General features: G+C 45.0%; 1 protein-coding gene and 1 long non-coding RNA gene across 5 annotated transcripts in view; both read right to left on the bottom strand.

Annotated features, from left to right (window-relative positions):
• Nucleotides 1-5,040: 5,040 nt before the first annotated feature.
• On the bottom strand, nt 5,041-11,082 carry LOC137096104 (uncharacterized). The gene is made up of 2 exons (XR_010909269.1): nt 8,224-11,082; nt 5,041-8,193 (listed from the first exon to the last, which is right to left on the bottom strand). It is a non-coding gene; the product is annotated as an uncharacterized lncRNA (long non-coding RNA).
• A 2,717-nt stretch (nt 11,083-13,799) lies between these two features.
• MAGIX (MAGI family member, X-linked) overlaps nt 13,800-24,083 on the bottom strand; it is a 64,168-nt gene continuing 53,884 nt past the window's right edge. For 2 of the 4 annotated variants that reach the window (XM_067464143.1, XM_067464144.1), the window contains one exon: nt 13,800-14,914. In XM_067464143.1, coding sequence (XP_067320244.1) covers nt 14,427-14,914 — 488 coding nt within the window. In that variant the 3' untranslated portion in view covers nt 13,800-14,426. Of the gene's footprint in view, nt 14,915-23,967; nt 24,083 lie in introns of all 4 variants that reach the window. The other 2 variants (XM_067464145.1, XM_067464146.1) reach the window with 2 other exon arrangements.

Here is a 24,083-nt window from a genome sequence, read left to right as displayed (position 1 = left end):
ATTCTGTGTGGGAAGTTTGGCCCAATTCTATCATTGGTGGAGTTCAGAATGCTCTTTGATTGTAGGTGAACTATAAATCCCAGCAACTACAACTCCTATTTTCCCCAAACTCCACTAGTGTTCACATTTGGGCATATTGAGTATTTGTGCCAAGTTTGGCCCAGTCCACAGTGCTCTCTGGATGTACGTGAACTACAACTCCCAAACTCAAGGTTTCTTCCAATATATTTCTGTTGGTCATTGGAGGTCTGTGTGCCAAGATTGGTTCAATTCCATTGTTGATGGAGCTCAGAATGCTCTTTGATTGTAGGCGAACTATAAATCCCAGCAACTATAACTCCCAAATATCAAAATCAATCCCCCTTCCCAACCCCACCAGTATTCAAATTTAGGCATATTGAGTATTTGTGCCAAATTTGATCCAGTGAATGAGAATACATCCTGCATGTCAGATATTTACATTACAATTCATAATAGTAGTTCTGAAGTAGCACCAACAATAATTTTTATGTTTGGGGGTCACCACAACATGAGGAACTGTATTACGGGGTCGTGGCCTTAGGAAGGTTGAGAACCACTGCTCTGTAATATTCTGAACATCTAAGTCGATGGTTTTCAACCTTTGGTTTTCCGGATGTTTTGAACTTTAGCTCCCCATCAAAAGCAATGTTATTTTGACTTATTAGACTTATTTTGCATAGAATTAAGGAAAAAATAGACCCATGTCTGATTCCACAGCAAGCTGGCTTCAGGAAAGGCAAAAGCTGTACATCGCAAGTGCTGAACCTGACTCAGCACATAGAAGATGGCTTTGAAAGGCAGCAGATCACAGGAGCCGTCTTCATAGACCTGTTAGCAGCTTATGATACTGTAAATCACCACCTCCTCCTGAGAAAAAGGTATAATATCACAAAGGACTACCATCTCACCTGCCTCATAGGAAACCTTCTACAAAACAGGAGCTTTTTTGTTGAGTTCCAGGGCCAGAGAAGCAGATGGTGGAAACAGAAGAACGGCCTGCCTCAGGGAAGCGTGCTTGCTTCATCAATGTTCAACATTTACACAAATGACTAGCCACTGCCAGAAGGGACAGAGAGTTTCATCTATGCCGATGATCGTGCCATTACCGCTCAAGCAGGGAGATTTGAGATGGTTGAACAGAAGCTCTAGGTGCTCTTACTGCCTATTACAGAGAAAACCAGCTGATCCCTAATCCATCTAAAACACAGACATGTGCTTTTCACCTTAAGAACAGGCAAGCATCCTGAGCTCTGAGGATTACCTGGGAAGGAATCCCACTGGAGCATTGCAGCACACCCAAATACCTGGGAGTCACCCTGGACTGTGCTCTGACCTACAAGAAGCACTGCTGAACATCAAGCAAAAAGTGGGCGCTAGAAGCAATATCATACGAAAGCTGACTGGCACAACCTGGAGATCACAACCAGACACAGTGAAGACATCTGCCCTTGCACTATGCTACTCTGCTGCTGAGTACGCATGCCCAGTGTGGAACACATCTCTCCACGCTAAAACAGTGGATGTGGCTCTTAATGAGACATGCCGCATTATCAGGGGTGTCTACGCCCTACACCACTGGAGAAATTACACTGTCTAGCCAGTATTGCACCACCTGACATCCGCTGGGAAGTGGCAGCCAATAGTGAAAGGACCAAGGCAGTGACATCTCCGGCCCATCCTCTGTTTGGGTATCAGCCAGCACGTCAACGACTTAAATCAAGAAATAGCTTTCTAAGATCTACAGAGACACTCGCTGGAACACCCCAGCAAGCGAGAGTCCAAAAGTGGCAGGCTCAAACCCAGAAACTCAATCAATGGATGATACTAAATGAGAGACTCCCTCCTGGGCACACAGAAAACTGGGCAACTTGGAAGGCGCTGAACAGACTGCGCTCTGGCACCACGAGATGCAGAGCCAACCTTCAGAAATGGGGCTACAAAGAGGAATCCATGTCATGTGAGTGTGGAGAGGAGCAAACTACAGACCACCTGCTGCAATGCAACCTGAGCCCCGCCACATGCACAATGGAGGACCTTCTTTCAGCAACACCAGAGGCACTCCAAGTGGCCAGATACTGGTCAAAGGACATTTAATCAACTACCAAGGTTGCAAACTTTGTGTTTCGTCTGTTTGTTTCTTTGTTTTGTTAAAAATGTAATACAATCTGTCTGGCTGCTCCTGACACGATAAATAAAATAAGCTATGTTGGTGGAGGCTTCTTGGAGTAAAAGTACAAAATAGTTGGAGGACTGAATCATAGAGTTGGAAGGAACCAACAAGGCCATCCAGTCCAACCCCATTCTGCCATGCAGGAATTCATCATCAAGGCACTTCTGACAGAGTTTGTTGAAAAATCTCTAAACAAAGAGACTCCGGTGGGTCTATATTGTAGAATTAGCACAGGATTATGTTATCAAACACAGGAACCCCACCCCACCTCCCCCCCCGCCCAAAGATTTATAGTTTCCTAAAGGACATCAAGCTAAAATGTTGGAATGAAGGGTAGTCATATCATCCAGTTGGAGCAAAATTCGTGTCAGGCCTCCGCACTTCTGTAGGCAGAGAGGGTTGCTGTCTTATCCTTTGTCTCATCTTGGACAGCTCAACTAGACACTTAGTGTGATAATTTGTACCAATGATGAAGATAGCAATCTTCTCTCCAACTTTTCATGTGACTGTCAGATCCCCTGGTCGCGCAGTGGGTTAAACCCCTGTGCTGGCAGGACTGAAGACCGACAGGTCACAGGTTTGAATCCAGGGAGAACATGGATGAGCTCCCTCTATCAGCTCCAGCTTCTCATGCGGGGACCTGAGAGAAGCCTCCCACAAGGATGATAAAACATCAAAAACATCCGGGCATCCCCTGGGCAATGTCCTTGCAGATGGCCCATTCTCTCACACCAGAAGCAAATTGCAGTTTCTCAAGCCGCTCCTGACATGACCAAAATAAATAAATAAACTGACTGTCCAGGGTTGTTGAGATGCCCATACTATCATTTCTGTTCATCCCGCTTTATTTTATTTTGGTTCATTAGAGTAGATTACATAGCAAGTTTGGCAGAAGCGGGTGCCAAAGCTCTCCAGAGGACTCACACCCTTTGATAATGAATTACACAGTGTGCTGGTATGGCTGTACCAGGAGCTCCAACTTTATTTGCTTTGTCTTAAACAGACTGCTTGCAGTCCAAGGTTTCAGGGATTCTGCAGATAGGTGGCTTCCTTTGGTTGCAGTCATAGGGCAAGTCACCTGTCCATCATAATTAAGCTTTGGTTCCGCCCCTTGTTCAGGGCTCTGGGAGGGAAAGGAGCCATTTTTGGGGCAGTCTCACACAAGGAAGCTATACTATAGGATGTAGACCATCTCGTCCCATAGAAAAGCTTCTTTTCTCAAAAACATCTGGGAAAACAGAAATTACAGGCAAAAGGTCCCAAGGCTCTGGCTGAGAGCTCACAGCCTCTCAGCCTCACAGCAATCAGAGGGAAAACAGCCCTGAAGTTTCAAAGAATTCTCTGAGGGAGGACAGCACTACAGATCCACGGAACTCCAGCTGAAATATTATCAAGCCTTGGCTGGTAGGTCTACTCAATACCCAGACACATTTGGAATCGGTAGTAGGACCCACACCGATGAGGCATAGATAGTAAACAGCCTGGTGTTGCAGTCATTAGGGAGAAAATAATTATAATTTAAATGAATTTAAAATGAACAGTAAAATCTTACCTTAATGCTGGAGCTTGAAGGGAGATTTTTAGAGTAAGAGAAAATCCACAGATGGTATGAGTCAATAAGAGGTCGGGGTAGCTTGCTCCATAAACAAATATTTGAAGAAGCCAAAGGCTAAACATAAAAGGCCAGAGGCCTAATGAAAATCGATAATATTGATCTAAGACTGGAACATCTAAGGTCATATAGTAAGAGAGCGCCATCTCCTGTCTATTTGATGTAAATAGCAGGTGATTTTAGACGCATTCTATAAACTGACAAATTCCAGTAAAACAAGATTATGAAAATAATTACAGAAGAATTAATAAGGAAATTACTTTGAATAAGTTTATGTTAAAAACATATATATGAAGTTATGATTCATTTTAAGATCTAAGAAAATTAGGAACACGTCATCTGGGGATAAGGCTAAAAGGTTGATGGAGAGACAAATATTTGGGGTCATGATGATTTGCCAAAAGTGTTCTTATATAAGAATTCTGTTAATGATTATGTATTGTGTATGTGGCAGAGTTGATATACGCATGTGCAAACTGGTAATTCTCTCTATAAATACCGGGCTAACTTGGACAGAGCTTTGTGCTTCATCAGCCATCTTGAGGAGCTAAGCACCCTTACCCGGGTAAGAATAAAATACTGGAATTCTGCCAAGCTGTCTCTGTCTTCTTCCTTCCCCATCGAAACCCATGGAATCCTGGTAAATGGTTACCCTGCTGCAACACTGGGAGAGGTTAAAAAGGTTTTTTTTTCTACAAAGAAAGTACAGTTAATCAAAGTCAGGTACCAGTCCATTGAGGACTAGACTAAGAAAGCCTTGAAGTGTTGTTTGAACCATTGAAGATTTATATTAGAGCAAGGTCGGAGTTGCAACCTTTTGCAAAGGCGCTCAAGACTTGGCTGTTTGGTTGTGCATTTAAGTAACCGGATCAAATTTTGCCATAGTCACTGCTGAATGTTTTTATGTTGAATGTTTTTATATTGAATGTTTTATATTGTGTATAAACTGTTTTAAATTGTAAGTCGCCCGGAGCACCTTGGTGGAGAGCGACTAGTTAAGAAATAAAGTGATGATGATGATTTGTTGTTTGTTCCATAATAAAGACTTTGTTGTTTCATTAAAGACTCTAAAGACCATCACTTCAGGAAAATCCTTGAGAACCTCTCTTTGAGGCACCCCTGGCTTCCTGCTGGACTTAAAGTATACGTCCTATAGAAAAGTACAGCTGTTACAGGCCCAGCGCGTGACAGAACATACAGGGTCTTGAAGGAAGAAATGTAAGCAAACAGAAACAGCTTGTTAAAAAATCACAAACCTTTAATGTATAGATATTAAAAGATTTATTTGTTTTTTTAAAAAATATTTTCTATTGCATAACTGCACTGCCAGGCATGTCTAAAGCAACTTCTCATGCTACTACATTTTCAGTCTTCACGTTAAAAGGCTCAAAGGGTCACCTGCAGTTTTTCCGAGTACTGTACATGAGCCCTGTCCTCTCTTGTATCAGGTTAGTTAGCTCATAATCAGGTCGCTTTCGAAATGGAAACAGCAGAAGAACGAGCTTTATTTCATTTCTCGTGGTGTCTCTGGAGCATCAGACTCTCATGTCACATATCACTCTGAACTATGGGTATGTGAAGAGTATGTGAAGAGTGTCCTTCGTCCTTATCTCTGAAACAGACAACCTGTACCAGGATGCACCAGAAAATAGGTGGTAGGACAACAGGCAACTCAGCACCTCTTTGCATATTAAGAGTAGGTGGCAGTACTGGATGATAAAGAGCTTTGGAGACTGTGCATGGTATGCCACAAGCTTGCCTGTTAAGTAAATACCAGGCTTTCTGAACACTGCAAGGTTGGGCTTTCTAGGTATGACATGGCCTTTGGCATGCGTATCTCTATAGGGATTTTCTTCCATGTGCCAATGGATGTGACTCCTAAGCTGTGTTAAGCGCAAGCCTTGCTGAAGTGCTTGTCCAACTGCATCCTGTGGACACATGCACATTCCACATCACTTTATGTTTGCACACAGCATGCAGAGCACATGACACTCTCCCCAGAATGGTTGCCAGTGCGCTCCGGGGTTGTGCCACATCAATGCTCGGCCATGAGAATGCTGTGAAAGGCTGCACAGATATATTAAGAACTCAAGGACACACAACAGATAAGATGGGAAGCAACCACGTCTTCTTCAGCAAGCAATTTAATGTGTACCTTTCTCTTTCATTTATTGCATCTTGCGACCTGCTCGAGAGAAATCTGAGTGTGCTTTCTCGCTTCCTTCTCCAATATTTTTTTTTTGTCAACAGTAATTTTATGAGGGTGAGTTAAAAATTAGGCACAGTCTTGTCATGTTAAAACTTTTCAGTGTTTTCCAACAAGATGGCTGTCTTCTCAGTCTCTGCTGTGCAGTTTTGAAAGTGTTGTGTTGGTTTATTTGTGACTGTGGTGAAAGAAAAAATGGCTGTCCTCTTGGAGATTTGTATGAAAGAAGATCTTCCAGGAAGGCCCTCCTTTCGCTCCCACCAGCGTCACAAGCATGGTTGGTGGGGACGAGAGAGAGGGCCTTCTCGGTGGTGGCCCCTCACCTCTGGAACTCAGCATAGATGAGAGTTTCATCTATGCTGATAATCGTGCCATTACTGCTTAAGCAGGGAGCTTTGAGATGGTAGAACAGAAGCTTTCCAAAGCTCTAGGTGGTCATACTGCCTATTATAGGGAAAACCAGCTGATCCCCAACCTATGTAAAACACAGACATGTGCCTTTCATCTCAAGAACAGACAAGCATCCCGAGCTCTGAGGATCACCTGGGAAGGAATCCCACTGGAGCATTGCAGCGCACCCAAATACCTGGGAGTCACTCTGGACCGTGCTCTTACCTACAAGAAGCACTGCCTGAACATCAAGCAAAAAGTGGGTGCTAGAAACAATATCATACAAAAGCTGATTGGCACAACCTGGGGATCACAACCAGATACAGTGAAGACATCTGCCCTTTCGCTGTGCTACTCTGCTGCTGAGTATGCATACTCGGTGTGGAACACATCTCACCACACTAAAACAGTGGATGTGGCTCTTAATGAGACATGCCAGATTATCACGGGGTGCCTGCGCTCTACACCACTGGAGAAATTACACTGCTTGCACCACCTGACATCCGCCGGGAAGTAGCAGCCAATAGTGAAAGGACCAAGGCAGTGACATCTCCAGCTCATCCCCTGTTTGGGTATCAGCCAGCACGTCAACGACTTAAATCTAGAAATAGTTTTCTAAGATCTACAGAGACACTCGCTGGAACACCTCAGCAAGCGAGAGTCCAAAAGTAGCAGGCTCAAACCCAGAACCTCAACCAATGGCTGATACCAAATGAGAGACTCCTCCCTGGGCACACAGAAGACGGCGCGACTTGGAAGGAGCTGAACAGACTGCACTCTGGCACCTCAAGATGCAGAGCCAACCTTAAGAAATGGGGCTACAAAGTGGAATCCTCAACATGCGAGTGTGGAGAAGAGTAAACCACTGATCACCTGATGCAATGCAACCTGAGCCCCGCCACATGCACAATGGAGGACCTTCTTGCGGCAACACCAGAAGCACTCCAAGTGGCCAGATACTGGTCAAAGAACATTTAATCAATCTACCAAACTCACAAATTTTGTATTTTGTCTGTTTGTTTGCTTTGTTATGTTAGAAATGTAATATAATGTAATCGATTGGTTGCCCTGACACGATAAATAAATACCTCTGGAACGCCCTTCCTGGAGAAATAAGACAGGCCCCATCCCTCTCCTCCTTTTGTAAGTCACTGGGATTGTGGCACAGCTGGCTGAGTGTCAGCTGCATTAAGATCACTCTGACCAAAAGGTCATGAGTTCGAAGCCAGCCTGGGTTGGAGTGGGTTTCCAACCAATTGTGTGTAGCCTGTTGTCGACCTTTGCAACCCGAAAGACAGTTGCATGTGTCAAGTAGGAAAATTAGAAACCACCTTGAAGTGTGGGGAGGCTAAATTAACTAATTTATGAGACCATAAAGAAGACTCCAGCAAAGCATTCCAGCGGGGAAGCATGCGGGGAATGCGGAAGTGCTTCATCAGCGTCGCAGATGGACGATGAAAGTGACAGCTCCCCTGGCGGCCAGAAAAAGTGAAATAGCCTCTGGGTATGTCTGTATATGTTGTATGTCAAAATTGGCATTGAATGTTTGCCATATATGTGTACACTGTAATCCGCCCTGAGTCCCCTGCGGGGTGAGAAGGGCAGAATATAAATGCTAATAATAATAATAATAATAATAATAATAATAATAATAGAGCCTGAAGACCTGGTGGTTTAAACAAACCTTTGAGAATGACTAGTTCTAGCTCTGCCCCAGATATTGTTGAAATTGGCCATATCTTCTACCAATTACCCAAGTCACTTTCTTCTGGAAATGTACAGCCATAGACTCTACTTAATTTCCCAGGCCCTTTAAAATCGCACTAGCCTGGCCCGGCCTTTTGAACTGCCTTGAACAGGCAGGATTATTTTAATATATGTGCTATTGTGGTTTTAATGCTTGTATTGTCTTGTTAATTTTATGTTTATGCCGTTTTCTTTGTATGTATTGATTATGTTACTTGGAAACCACTCTGAGTCCCCTTGGGGAGATAGAGCGGTATATAAATAAAGTTTTGTTTGTTTGTATATAGTATATTCGTTCAACACTCAATAGTATTCATTACACTGAGATGCTTACTAAAGAGCTAAAGTTTAAAATTCGGACAAAATGTGTCCGAATCCTTGTTATCCAAGGATGTTGTGTTATTTCATGACAATGCACATCTGCACACCAATGCCCATGCTGTCAACACTATCCAAAATCTTTCTTCTGAACTGCTAAAGCATCCTCACTATAGTCCTGATTTTGCCCCATTGGACTCTTGAAAGAAGGTCTACGTGGAGGAAGATTCATATCTGATGAAGCGGGGAAACAGTGGTGCGTTTGTGGCTCACAACTCATAGAATCACAGAGTTGGATGAGACCTCATGGGCCATCCAGTCCAACCCGCTGACAAGAAGCAGGAAAATGGCATTCAAAGCACCCCTGACAGATGGCCATCCAGCCTCTGTTTAAAACTCAGGCTAAAACATTTTAAATAGAATCATAGAATCAAAGAGTTGGAAGAGACCTCATGGGCCATCCAGTCCAACCCGCTGCCAAGAAGCAGGAATATTGCATTCAAAGCACCCCCGACAGATGGCTATCCAGCCTGTTTAAAACTCAACCTAAAACATTTTAAATAGAATCATAGAATCAAAGAGTTGGAGAGACCTCATGGGCCATCCATTCCAACCCCCTGCCAAGAAGCAGGAATATTGCATTCAAATCACCCCTGACAGATGGCCATCCAGCCTCTGTTTAAAAGCTTCCAAAGGAGCCTCCACCACACTCCGGGGCAGAGAGTTCCACTGCTGAACGGCTCTCACAGCCAGGAAGTTCTTCCTCATGTTCAGATGGAATCTCCTCTCTTGTAGTTTGAAGCCATTGTTTCGTGTCCTAGTCTCCAGGGAAGTAGAAAACAAGCTTGCTCCCTCCTCCCTGTGGCTTCCTCTCACATATTGATACATGGCTATCATATCTCCTCTCAGCCTTCTCTTCTTCAGGCTAAATATGCCCAGCTCCTTAAGCCGCTCCTCATAGGGCTTGTTCTCCAGACCCCTAATCATTTTAGTCGCCCTCTTCTGGACACATTCCAGCTTGTCAATATCTCTCTTGAATTGTGGTGCCCAGAATTGGAATGCAAAATTCCATGGAATTCCCATATTGGAAATATGGGAATGCAAAAGCTTGCCGATTGATGGATAAAGTAATTTGAAAAGCAGAGAGATAATGCTGAAAAATTATGTATTTGTTGTTTCTGAACGTTGATTATGATTACCATAAATTCTGGAGCCCCCGGTGGCGCAGTGGGTTAAACCCCTGTGCCGGCAGGACTGAAGACCAACAGGTCACAGGTTCGAATCCGGGGAGAGGCGGGTGAGCTCCCTCTATCAGCTCCAGCTACTTATGCAGGGACATGAGAGAAGCCTCCCACAAGGATGATAAAAACATCAAATCATCCGAGCGTCCCCTGGGCAGCGTCCTTGCAGATGGCCAATTCTCTCACACCAGAAGCGACTTGCAGTTTCTCAAGTCGCTCTTGACACGACAAAAAACAAAAACAAAACATGAATTCTACAGCCAGAGTGCGGATAATTTTTTACTCACCCTCATATGTTTTTTGTTTCATTTCAATGCAGAAGGAAGCTAGGTAAGCCAAGCCATGCTCATTAGCAGGGGCATGCTGTGTCTATGGCCAATTGAGAGAAGGTGAAATTGCCTGCCAAGAACAATATGCTTTCTGTTGCAAATGAACAAAAATCTGTATATTATAGCCATTTTATGGCATTGGTTAGCATGTTTAGTTGCATGCAACACACAAGAACAAGTGGCTCTTTCAACCCACATGTCTCCCATACAGCTTGCCAATTCTGTGTTTGCACATGACAGCTCTCATGCAGGTTGTGGTTGGCACTAGCAGAGTGAAGAATACTATTGCATGATGGATAGCTGACCAGAGAAAAGGGGCACCAGCCTGGGTAGTCTCAGGGTGGCATGAGGCACCAATGGAGTTGGCCGGGTCCAAAGGGTTGTGGGGCCATTGCATAGGCCAGGGAAGGAGCAGAATAACTAGTGTTGCTTAGCTGTGTAGGCCAGGAAAATATTCAGCAGCAGCATGGAACGGGCAGCGGTGAGAAGGGGCATTGGGACAATGTTTTTCAACTTATTTCCAAAGATGTGTCCTCCAAATATGTTGGGCCACTAATGTTGTGGCTCAAGACTTTTGGAGGGCACCAGATTGGGAAACGCTGCTCCACAAGTATCCTTAAGGGGGGGAAAAACCAATGAAAATAATTATTTGAGATTTCCAGCAATGGTAGACAAGCTTCCCTTGAACTGTCCATCACTACCAATAATCAACTCCGCTATATGGTGTAGTCATGGGGGAGTGTCTTCGATGTGTTATAGTGTGTGTGTTCCAGTTTTTAGGGGACAACAGTGAATTCCAGTTTCATATGAATTGAGTGTACCCCTTAAAACAGGGGTCCTCAAACGTTTTAAACAGAGGGCCAGGTCATAGTCCCTCAAACTGTTGGAGGGCCGGATTATAATTTAAAAAAAAAACATGAATGAATTGCTATGCACACTGCACACATCACATTTGTAGTGCAAAAACCACTTAAAAACAATACGATAATTAAAATGAAAAACAATTTCAACAAATATAAAATTATTAGTATTTCAATGGGAAGTGTTGGATGGTCATGATTTTGGCTGATGTGATAGGATTGTTGTTATTGTTGTGTGCTTTCAAGTCGTTTCAGACTTAGGTTGACCCTGAGCGAGGGCCAGGTAAATGACCTTGGAGGGCTGCATCCGGCCCCTGGGCCGTAGTTTGAGGACCCCTGCCTTAAAAGATGGTTAGGGAACATGCTGGTCCTGCAGAACTTGTTGGATTGCAACTCTCCTCAGCCTTAATCAGGGTACTCAATGGCTGGGCATGATATGATTGGCAGGCATATCATAGGACACAGGTTTCCCTGTCCTGTACATGTCCGAGAGCCTTCAGAATCACACATGGACCAAAATTTATATAATCCCAGAACACATTAAATGTATAGTATGCTCACATCACACAATCCCTACACTGAATTGCCCCAAGGTGTTCATATATAGAATCATATATAGTCCTGATTCCTATAGTCCTGATCTTGCCCCATTGGACCGTATAGTTTTCTATAAATAGTTTTCTAAGATCTACAGAGACACTCGCTGGAACACCTCAGCAAGCAAGAGTCCAAAAGTGGCAGGCTCAAACCCAGAACCTCAACCAATGGCTGATATCAAATGAGAGACTCACTCCTGGGTACACAGAGGACTGGGCGACTTGGAAGGCGCTGAACAGACTGCGCTCTGGCACCACAAGATGCAGAGCCAACCTTCAGAAATGGGGCTACAAAGAGGAATCCTTGACATGCGAGTGTGGAGAGGAGCAAACCACAGACCACCTGCTGCAATGCAACCTGAGCCCTGCCACATGCATAATGGAGAACCTTCTTGCGGCAACACCAGAAGCACTCCAAGTGGCCAGATACTGGTCAAAGGACATTTAATCAACTACCAAACTCACAAATTTTGTATTTTGTCTGTTTGTTTGCTTTGGTCTGTTAGAAATGTAATATAATTTGACTGGTTGTCCTGACACGACAAATAAAATAAATAAATTGGACTGTTGAAAGGTCTACGAGGAGGAAGATTCATATCTGATGAAGTGGGGAAGACAGTGGTGCATTTGTGGCTCACAACTCATAGAATCATACAATCACAAAGTTGGAAGAGACCTCATGGGCCATCCAGTCCAACCCCCTGCCAAGAAGCAGGAATATTGCATTCAAAGCACCCCTGACAGATGGCCATCCAGCCTTTGTTTAAAAGCTTCCAAATAAGGAGCCTCCACACTCTGGGGCAGAGAGTTCCACTGCTGAACAGCTCTCACAGTCAGGAAGTTCTTCCTCATGTTCAGATGGACTCTCCCTTTTTGTAGTTTGAAGCCATTGTTCCGCATCCTAATCATATGTGTATAAATGGCTGACCTCCTATCCCAGACTGTGCATTTACATGCTACTCTGTGAACCTTAATGAGGTAGCACATGAGCAATGGTTGCATATGCTGAACAAAACTGTTACACATTGCCCATAAAAATGACTTCACTTGTGTAGTCCAACATTCACCTGCATAGCAGGTTTCTTCTCATAGGGTCCCTGAGTAGATACCAAAGAGTTCCATTCAGTATATGAGTCAAGATGGGAAAAGTTCATTGATTTCTCGAAGTCTGCGATCAAAGGTGCTTAAGGCTGCAGACACAGTTCTTGCACCAGCAAAATGATTTTTTTGCAAGCCTATTAAGTAGCTTTGGTTACAAAAGTGGAACTGGCCCACTTTTTCCACTGTGCTTCCAGGCTGAGTGAGGCTTCACATTTATGCCCCCCCCCCAGGCATGTAGCCGGGGGGGGGGGCTTGAGAGGCTTCAGCCCTCCCCGAAATTCTCATGGTGGTTCGCGAAAAGGCCTTACTGGTGCATTATTTAAACTGTTATGTTTATTCATATCATGATCTGATCACCATACTCAATATAACCCATATGCATGGGGGTATTGGGGTAACGATGCAAAAGGTTTGCTAGGGTAGACCCTCTTTCACTCAGACTCAGCCCCCCCCCCCCGAAACAAACTCAACACCCTCCCAAATCGAAATCCTGGCTACGCCCCCCCCCCCCCCCAATTCTTATCCACACTGGCATTCAGTGAGTTTGCTGAACAGAGAGCCAGAGGTCATTTGTTTCAAAGCACCTAATTCCACAGTGATTCAAGAGTTGTGTGTCTGCCATGGAATATTTGCATGTTGCAGAGAAATCTGGGCCTGGATTGGTACCAAGTCCCAAATTCCTGTTTGTCTTTTCCTAGCCCTGTGGAAACTGAAAGCTAACTCTAGAACACACCCGACACTCCTCCACTACAGCAACATACATTGTGGGCAACTGGTCTGCCATTGCTGTTGTTTTCATTGAGGGGACATCCACCCCATTGAGTTCTTTCTGAAGCCCAAGTTTCTTAGAAGCAAAGTCTTTAAAGCAGGGGTCCACAAACTTTTTAAACAGAGGGCCAGGTCATAGTCCGTCAAACTGTTGGAGGGCCGGATTATAATTTGGAAAAAAAATATGAACGAATTCCTGTACACAGTACACATATCTTATTTGTAGTGCAAAAAACACTTTAGAACAATACAATAATTAAAATGAAGAACAATTTTAACAAATATAAACTTATTAGTATTTGGGTTGTTGTAGGTTTTTCGGGCTGTATGGCCATGGTCTAGAGGCATTCTCTCCTGACGTTTTGCCTGCATCTATGGCAAGCATCTTCAGAGGTAGTGACCTCACTACCTCTGAGGATGCTTGCCACAGATGCAGGTGAAACGTCAGGAGAGAATGCCTCTAGACCATGGCCATACAGCCCGAAAAAACCTACAATAACCCAGTGATTCTGGCCATGAAAGCCTTCAACAATACATTATTAGTATTTCATTGGGAAGTGTGGGCCTGCTTTTGGCTGATGAGATAGGATTGCTGTTGTTGTTGTTATTGTGTGCTTTCAAGTCGTTTCAGACTTAGGTTGACCCTGAGCGAGGGCTGGGTAAATGACCTTGGAAGGCCGTATCCGGCCCCCGGGCCGTAGTTTGAGGACCCCTGCTTTAAAGTATTGTGCTAGAAGATTGTCATCCAAGAAAGCTGGGAGACCACAAAAAGGGGGTCAACCCCCACTGCAGTCTTGTGGGGTGGGTATGGTTAGCATCAGAAGAATGAAAGTGGGGAAGATGGTATTGAGTAGTGGGGGTATGGAGAGAGACTGGAAACCATCAAAGATACCATTGCATAGTGTGGATGTGAGGCATGTTGTGTGGGCGGAGCAAAATGAAAGTTACCATTGCATAGTGTGAATGGAGGTGGGGGTGGAATCATACTGCATAGGTCCGGATGGGGGTGGACAGTGCCATTGCCCCAGGCACTGAGTAGTTCCCAACGATGGCTGCAGAGAGCTGGGTCTAGCTTCGCCTTTTCACCTCCATGCTCTTTCCTCTCCCTGGGTCTCCCTTCTGCTCTTCCTCCTCCCCCTGGCCCATGCAGACACCCCACAGAGCCCGGGACAGGCGTTCCTTACTGGGTACCAGCCAGGGACCAGGGACCAGGTCCGAGCGTAATTTCCGGCTCGGCCTGGGGGAAAGGAGCTTGCTGCTCTCCTCCCTGCCCTCTGAGTTCTTCCCTGGCTCCCGCTGTCTCCAGCCCCGTTCCCTGTCTTCTTCTTCCTCGACCTGAACCTTGGTGGATCCGTGGTGCTGCCGGCCAGACGGGCGTGCTTTGAGGAGCTGCTGTCTGCCACTGGGTGAGGTCTCCTGGCCACCCCCATCGCAGGGGCTCTGTCCCTGGTATTGGGGGCCCCCGGCCGGGTTTGATCTCCGGTGTCGGTGCCTGACTCTCTCCTCAGCTTCTGGCACCTGCAGTGTCTTGGCGGGGCTCTGGCTGTACTCGCGGTCTAGGAAAAAGATGGGGTGGGAAGGTAGAACAAGAGAGATCAGGGTTTCAGGAGGAGAGGACATGAAGCATTTGGGTTTGAGAACAGCAAACACCTTCACCCCTAAACCACACCTTGCCTCTAGGTAGAGTTGCCAAATTGCAATTTCAAAAATGCTGGCATTGTGCGGAAGACCTGGAACCGGAGCAGGTGGAGCCTGGATTCACACTGGCTTCTTCAGGTACATGGTTCTTTCCAAGAGCATGGATTTACTGCTCAAACCAACTAGAGCAGTGGTTCTCAACTTGTGGGTCTCCAGACGTTTTGTCCTTCAATTCCCAGAAATCCTAACAGCTGGTTAACCGGCTGAGATTTTTGGAGTAGTTGTAGGCCTATTTATTTATTTATTTACGACATTTATATGAAAGAATTGGCCGTCTGCAAGGACGTCGCCCAGGGGACGCCTGGGTGATTTTTGATGTTTTATCATCCTTGTGGGAGGCTTCTCTCATGTCCCCGGATGAGGAGCTGGAGCTAATAGAGGGAGCTCATCCGCCTCTCCCCGGATTCGAACCTGCGACCTGTCAGTCTTCAGTCCTGCCGGCACAGTGCTTTAACCCACTGCGCCACCGGGGGCTCCAATATCATTGCTATATTGCACCATACCACTATATCGTAATATTATTAGCGTGCTGGAAGAAGCAAAGACCACCAGCATTGAAGTGATGGTCCTCCGCCATCAACTCCGCTGGACCGGCCACGTAGTCCGGATGCCCGACCACCGTCTCCCAAAGCAGTTGCTCTACTCCGAACTCAAGAATGGAAACAGAATGTTGGAGGACAGGGAAAGAGATTTAAAGATGGGCTCAAAGCCAACCTTAAAAACTCTGGCATAGACACTGAGAACTGGGAAGCCCTGGCCCTTGATCGCTCCAGCTGGAGGTCAGCTGTGACCAGCAGTGCTGCAGAATTTGAAGAGGCACGAAGAGAGGGAGAAAGGGAGAAGCGTGCCAAGAGTAAGGCGCGTCAAGCGAACCCCCCCCCCCCCCCGAGACCGCCTTCCACCTGGAAACCAATGCCTTCACTGCGGAAGAAGATGCAGAGCAAGAATAGGGCTCCGCAGCCACATATGGACCCACAAGAATATTGGAAGACAATCATCCTCGGAAAACGAGGGATCGCCTAAGTAAGTAAGTAAGTAAGTAAGTAAGTAAGTAATATTATTAGTAATATTACATGTAATATAAATAAATAATTATAATATCATATTATTATTATATTGGAGCCCCCAGTGGCGCAGTGGGTTAAACTGAAGACCGACAGGTCACAGGTTCAAATCTGGGGAGAGGCGGATGAGCTCCCTCTATCAGCTCCAGCTCCTCATGCGGGGACATGAGAGAAGCCTCCCACAAGGATGATAAAAACATCAAATCATCTGGGCGACCCCTGGGTAACGTCCTTGCAGACGGCCAATTCTCTCACACCAGAAGCGACTTGCAGTTTCTCAAGTTGCTCCTGACATGACAAAAAAAATTATTATATTGCATTACAATATTATAAATATTATATGTATATACAATATATGCCAAAACACCGGGGGACCCATAAGTTGAGAACCACTGACCTAGAGGTTGAGCCATCCTACCTGCCTCTAAGAAATATGCTTCCCTGGAAATCCACACCCCACAGGACTTTCTATATGATCCTTCACCCCTGAATCCTGTGAGACTTGGGCAGCTCTCTAAAAGCTGTTGAGACCAAAAGTCCTCAGTAATGAGGAATGTTGGAACTCGCAGTGAAGTCCAACAACTTCACTGTATGACCCCTTCAACTTGACTGAAGGAGATCTGCTGCCTCTTGGGGTACTCAACAAGGGCTTCTGGGTTTTTCAGCCCACTGAGCCTTTGGTATCTAGAGATGGTAAAGTGTGGTCCACCAAATGTTGTGGGATACCACCTCCCAAGAGCATTGCTAGTTTAACCAATGTGGAACAAGAATAGGAGTCAACACCAATAAAAGTGGAAAACCAGCACTTTACCCTCACCCTAATCCAACCTCTAGGAAGCACTGCAGTTTAATTATTTTGTGACACCAGCTCTGGAATGATTCCACTGAAGAGACAGCACTAAATGTAACTATCGTGGCTTCCCTCCCAAGCAACCTTGGGGAACAGAGCATCCTAAGCTCCCTGAAGGGAAAGATATAGTTTCCAAGCTTCCTTTCTGATTGTGAGATTTCCAAAGGCCTTTGAAGCAAGGGACTTTCCAAACTGCTCTTCTGTCGTTGTTGTAGGTTTTTCGGGCTATATGGCCATTTTCTAGAGGCATTCTCTCCTGACGTTTCACCTGCATCTATGGCAAGCATCCCAGATGTAGTGAGGTCTTGTCGAAGGCTTTCATGGCCGGAATCACTGGGTTGTTGTAGGTTTTTTCGGGCTGTATGGCCATGTTCTAGAGGCATTCTCTCCTGACGTTTCACCTGCATCTATGGCAAGCATCCTCAGAGGTAGTGAGGTCTGTGGAACTAGGAAAAGGGTTTATATATCTGTGGAATGACCAGGGTGGGACAAAGGAGGAAACCATGAAAATGAACAGAATCTGGCTACCAGTATTAAAAACTCTAAAATTGCAACAGTACAACAACAGAGAGGAAGCAGGCAGGGACATATAATTACCTCTCAACAAAAGTTTGCTCCAGGCACAGTCAGCCCATTGTATGCTAATCAAGGGGGTCAGTTGAAACATTCACACCGAGCTCCAGTAGACAAGAGTCCTTTGTCCCACCCTGGTCATTCCACAGATATATAAACCCTTTTTCCTAGTTCCAACAGACCTGGGATATTTGCATGTTGCAGTGAATTCTGGGCTTGGATTAGCACCTAGTCCCAAATTCCTGTTTCTCATATCCTAGCCTTGTGGAAACTGAAAGCTAGCTCTGAGGATGCTTGCCATAGATGCCGGCGAAACATCAGGAGAGAATGCCTCTAGACTAGGGGTCCTCAAACTTTTCAAACAGAGGGCCAGGTCACAGACCCTCAAACTGTTGCAGGGCCAGGTTATAATTTTTAAAAAAATGAATGAATTCCTATGTACACTGTACATATCATATTTGTAGTGCAAAAAACACTTAAAAACAATACACTAATTAAAATGAAGAACAATTTCAACAAATATAAAATTATTTGTATTTCAATGGGAAGTGGGGCTACTTTTGGCTGATGAGATAGGATTGTTGTTGTTGTGTGCTTTCAAGTCATTTCAGACTTAGTTTGACCTGAGCGAGGGCCGAGTACATGACCTTGGAGGCCGCCTTCGCCCCCAGGCCTTAGTTTGAGGACCCCTGCTCTAGACCATGGCCATACAGCCCTGAAAAACCTACAACAATCCAGTAGTGAGGTCTGTTGGAACTAGGAAAAAGATTGATCCAGCAATAACAAGCCACACCAAACAGCCAGGCCATCAAATGCTAATCAAGGTGGTCCGCTGAAACATTCACACCTAGCTCCAGCAGACAAGACTCCTTTGTCCCACCCTGGTCATTCCACAGATATATAATCCTTTTTTCCTAGTTCCAAGGGACCTCACTACCTCTGAGGATGTTTGCCATAGATGCAGGCGAAACGTCAGGAGAGAATGCCTCTAGAACATGGCCATACAACAATTCAGTAGTGAGGTCCTTTGTCCCACCCTGGTCATTCCACAGATATATAAACCCTTTTTCCTAGTTCCAACAGACCTCACTACCCTCTGAGGATGCTTGCCATAGATGCAGGCGAAACGTCAGGAGAGAATGCCTCTAGACCATGGCCATACAGCCTGAAAAAACCTACAACAATCCAGTAGTGAGGTCTGTTGGAAGTAGGAAAAAGATTGCTCCAGGCACTAACAAGCTACACCAAACAGCCAGGCCATCAATGCTAATCAAGGTGGTCAGTTGAAACATTCACACCTAGCTCCAGCAGACAAGAGTCCTTTGCCCACCCTGGTCATTCCACAGATATATAAAACCCCTTTTCCTAGTTCCAACAGACCTCACTACCTCTGAGGATGCTTGCCATAGATGCAGGGCGAAACGTCAGGAGAGAATGCCTCTAGACCATGGCCATACAGCCCGAAAAAAACCTACAACAACCCAGTAGTGAGGTCTGTTGGAACTAGGAAAAAGATTGATCCAGGCACTAACAAGCACACCAAACAGCCAGGCCATCAAATGCTAATCAAGGTGGTCAGTTGAAACATTCACACCTAGCTCCAGCAGACAAGAGTCCTTTGTCCCACCCTGGTCATTCCACAGATATATAAACCCTTTTCCTAGTTCCAACAGACCTCACTACCTCTGAGGATGCTTGCCATAGATGCAGGCGAAACGTCAGGAGAGAATGCCTCTAGAACATGACCATATAGCCCGAAAAAACCTACAACAAACCAGTGATTCCGGCCACAAAAGCCTTTGACAATACATTGCTCTTCTGTCTTTGGGTGCTAACATAGGCCACTGTCAAACAAACAACTTGTTTTTATTTATGTTGACGTACCCAGTTTGTTGAGTGTGGTGGTGGTGGTGCAGGATAGGTTTCTAGAGGTTGGAGATGCTACTTAGGGAAGTTTCACTGGGGTAATAGGGAGAGGAGGGGTGTGGGGGAGTCCAATCTACAGACAGGGGTCCATAATGTTTCACAATGTACTAACAAGTGGAAGAAGGGTTCCAAATAAACCACTGAGACACGGAGAACAAGGAAGGTAATTGGAGTTAATGGTAGCCATGGGCAGAGACAAAAATATCACAACTCTGCACCATGAGTTCTGAATTATGCAAAGCTGCACATTTAAACAGCATAATTCATTCCACCTTGAGTCAATGACTCAAGCAGAGCAATGAAATTTCACCTTCTTGCCATAGGATATTTTGCCCAATGCCTTTTAAGATGGTATCAAGCATTGCTCACATATTTTAAAACCCTATCTTCCAAACCCTAAGGCAGTGGTTCTCAACCTTCCTAATGGCGCGACCCCTTAGTACAGATTCCTCATGTTGTGGTGACCCCCAACCATAACGTTATTTTCGTTGCTACTCCATGTAATGTAATTTTGCTACTGTTATGAATTGTAATGTAAATATCTGATATGCAGGATGTATTTCAGTCACTGGACCAAATTTGGCACAAATATCCGATACGCCCTAAATTCGAATACTGGTGGGGTTGGGGTGATTGATTTTGTCATTTGGTAATGCTGGAGTTGCTGGGATTTATAGTTCACCTTAAATCAAAGAGCCTTCTGTACTCCATTTAATGATGGAATTGAATCAACATGGCACACAGAATTCAAATGACCAAGAGAAAATATTGGGAAGGTCTGGTGGACATTGACCTTGAGTTTTTGGAGTTGTTTTCACCTATACCCAGACTGTGGACTCAAGCAATGATGGATCTGGATCAAACTTGGCACAAATACTCAATATGCCCAAATGTGAACACTGGTAGAGTTTGGAGAAAATAGACCTTGCCATTGAATTGTAGTTGTTGAGATTTATAGTTCACCCACAATGAAATAGCATTCTGAACTCCACCAATGATAGAATTGGACCAAACTTTCCACACAGAACCCCCATGACCAACAGAAAATACAGTGTTTTCTGATGGTCTTTGGCGACCCCTCTGACACCCCCTTGCGACCCCCACAGGGGTCCCGACCCCCAGGTTGAGAAACACTGCCCTAAGGGCTAGAGACCTACTTTTTAAAAAGAAAGAAAACCACTAGTTGTGAAGACTCATGATAAAAGGTCTGGAGAACAATCCCTATGAGGAGCAGCTTAAGGAGCTGGGCATGTTTAGCCTGAAGAAGAGAAGGCTGAGAGGAGATATGATAGCCATGTATAAATATGTGAGAGGAAGCCACAGGGAGGAGGGAGCAAGCTTGTTTTCTGCTTCCCTGGAGACTAGGACGCGGAACAATGGCTTCAAACTACAAGAGAGGAGATTCCATCTGAACATGAGGAAAAACTTCCTGACTGTGAGAGCCGTTCAGCAGTGGAACTCTCTGCCCCGGAGTGTGGTGGAGGCTCCTTCTTTGGAAGCTTTTAAACAGAGGCTGGATGGCCATCTGTCAGGGGTGATTTGAATGCAATATTCCTGCTTCTTGGCAGGGGGTTGGACTGGATGGCCCACGAGGTCTCTTCCAACTCTTTGATTCTATGAATGGGCCTTCAGTTATTAGAAAAGGTAATGTGATGCCACTGAGTATTATCAATTAGTGGAATCAGCTAAGAATATAAGGAACAAGTAATTTCAGAGCTCCGACCTGAAAAATATTAAATCGGTTTGGATTAAGTAGCATGAAGAAGGGCAACCAAATAGACCCAAAAAAGTCTAGTCTTCGCAGCTAATTCCAAATCCTGGCTTTTCTGATGCACTTCTGGAGAGTAGCCATACTATCATACATAGTTGCTCCCCCTCAATGCTTTTTTTTTAATCCCCAGAGTATGTTTCCCCACTTGTATGAAGGTCTATATTTATGACCCCGTTCCTTTACGAGTTTCTCCCTCACAAACAATCTGCTCCATCCCTGTCTCATCCTGATTTTAGTATCTTTAGTATTTTAGTTTTTTATCTCGAACATGCGGCCTGCTCATTGTTATTTTATCGTGTATGATTTTGTATGTTGTATGTATTTTATTGTGTTGCTACTGTGTTTTGGTTTTATTTTGCTGTAATATGCTGTTGGGCTTGGACTCATGTAAGTCGCCCCGAGTCCCCATTGGGGAGATGGTGGCGGGGTATTACATAAAGATTATTATTATTTTTACTAGCCGTCCCCTGCCACGTGTTGCTGTGGCCCAGTCTGGTGATCTGGAAAATAAAGTAATGAGAAAGTGTGGTTCCTAATATATGTAATGTCTTTCTGCTTGTGGGTAAACAGCATTTCTTGCTGTTTCTTTGTCAGTGTTGATTGTCTGGTTTGCCTACTCTGGAACATGCAACATATCATTGTTTTTTAGGGGTCTCTTTCAAATCTATGATACTATATGTGTGTTTGAATCATATCTATCTATCTATCTATCTATCTATCTATCTATCTATCTATCTATATCTATGACTAGATAGCTCTTTGTCAGGAGGGCTTTGATTACATTTTCTTGCCCTGGTGAAGGGAGCTGGAGTCGATGGCCTTAAGTATTTTCTGTTGGTCATGGGGGTTCTGTGTGGGAAGTTCCCCCAATTCTGTCGTTGGTGTGGTTCAGAATGCTCTTTGATTGTAGGTAACTACAACTCCCAATTTTCAAGGTCTCTTCCCCCCAAACTCCATCTGTGTTCATATTTGGGCATATGGAGTATCCGTGCCAAGTTTGGTTCAGATCCATCATTATTTGAGTCCACAGTGCTCTCTGGATGGAGGTGAACGACAACTTCTAAACTCAAGGTCAATGCCCACCAAACCCTTCTAGTGTGTTCTGTTGGTCATGGAAGTCCTGTATGCCATGTTTGGTTGAATTCCACCATTGGTGGAGTTCAGAATGCTCTTTGATTGTAGGTGAACTATAAATCCCAGCAACTAAAACTCCCAAATGTCAATGTCTATTTCCCTTAAACTCCATCTGTGTTCATATTTGGGCATATGGAATATTCGTGCCAAGTTTGGTCCAGATCCACCATTGTTTGAGTCCACAGTGCTCTCTGGATGGAGGTGAACTACAACTTCTAAACTCAAGGTCAATGCCCACCAAACCCTTCTAGTGTGTTCTGTTGGTCATGGAAGTCCTGTATGCCATGTTTGGTTGAATTCCACCATTGGTGGAGTTCAGAATGCTCTTTGATTGTAGGTGAACTATAAATCCCAGCAACTAAAACTCCCAAATGTCAAGGTATATTTCCCTTAAACTCCATCTGTGTTCATATTTGGGCATATGGAGTATCCGTGCCAAGTTTGGTTCAGATCCATCATTATTTGAGTCCACAGTGCTCTCTGGATGGAGGTGAACTACAACTTCTAAACTCAAGGTCAATACCCACCAAACCCTTCTAGTGTTTTCTGTTGGTCGTGGAGTCCTGCGTGCCACATTTGGTTCAGTTCCTTCATTGGTAGAGTTTAGAATGCTCTTTGATTGTAGGTTAACTACAAATCCCAGAACTGCAACTCCCAAATGAAAAAAAATCATTTTTATGAGTGATGGTCACTCCTGGGGTTAGTAGGTGTCTTGTGGTCAAATTTGGTATCAATCCATCCAGTGGTTTTTGAGTTATGTTAACCCCACAAACAAACATTGCATTTTTATTTATATAGGTAAAGGTAGCCCCCTGACATTAAGTCCGGTCATGTCTGACTCTGGGGCAGTGTTTTTCAACCTGGGGTCCCCAGATGTTTTTAGCCTTCAACTCCCAGAAATCCTAACAGCTGGTAAACTGGCTGGGGTTTCTGGGAGATGTAGGCCAAAAACATCTGGGGACCCCAAGTTGAGAACCACTGCTCTAGGGTGTGGTGCTCATCTCCATGTCTAAGCTGAAGAGCCGGCGTTGTCCGTAGACACCTCCAAGGTCATGTGGCCGGCATGACTATATGGAGCGCCCCTACCTTCCCGCCGGAGCGGTACCTATTGATCTACTCACATTTGCATGTTTTCGAACTGCTAGGTTGGCAGAAGCTAGGGCTGACAGCGGAAGCTCACGCCGCTCCCCAGAATCGAACCTGCGACCTTTTGATCAACAAGCTCAGCAGCTCAGTGCTTTAACCCACTGTGCCACCGGGGTTTTATTTATATAGATTATTATTATTATTATTATTATTATTATTATTATTATTATTATGTAAAATTGCACACCCCTGGCTATGGGGAAAGGCTCATTGGGGAGATGGTGAGGAAAGGGAGCAGGGGGACTATGGAAAGGAACTCAATGTTGGGGTGAGGGGAAAGAGGCAGAATGGGGTGGCTCCAGCAGGATCATCTCCCCCTAGAGAATGAGGCCTCCCCTACTACCTGTGGCAGAACTGGACAGTGGTTCCCTGGGGGACTAAGGGAGAGAAGGGAACTGGGCAGAGCAGTGTTGTTGGTCTCCATGGGAGAGGGGACTGGGCACCCACCATTTATGTTCGACCCGTCCCACGAGGCAGAAGCAGGGCTCCCCCCGGGGGGAGTTGGTCACGCAGAGAGCCAGGCTGGCCAGCGGCTGCCCTGTGGGGCGGAGACAGATGGAGAC

This window comes from Anolis sagrei, chromosome 2, assembly GCF_037176765.1.
Source record: "Anolis sagrei isolate rAnoSag1 chromosome 2, rAnoSag1.mat, whole genome shotgun sequence".
NCBI classification, from domain to species: Eukaryota; Metazoa; Chordata; class Lepidosauria; order Squamata; family Dactyloidae; genus Anolis; species Anolis sagrei.
Note: the sequence above shows the minus strand (reverse complement) of the source record. Positions and strands in the feature narration are given on the sequence as shown.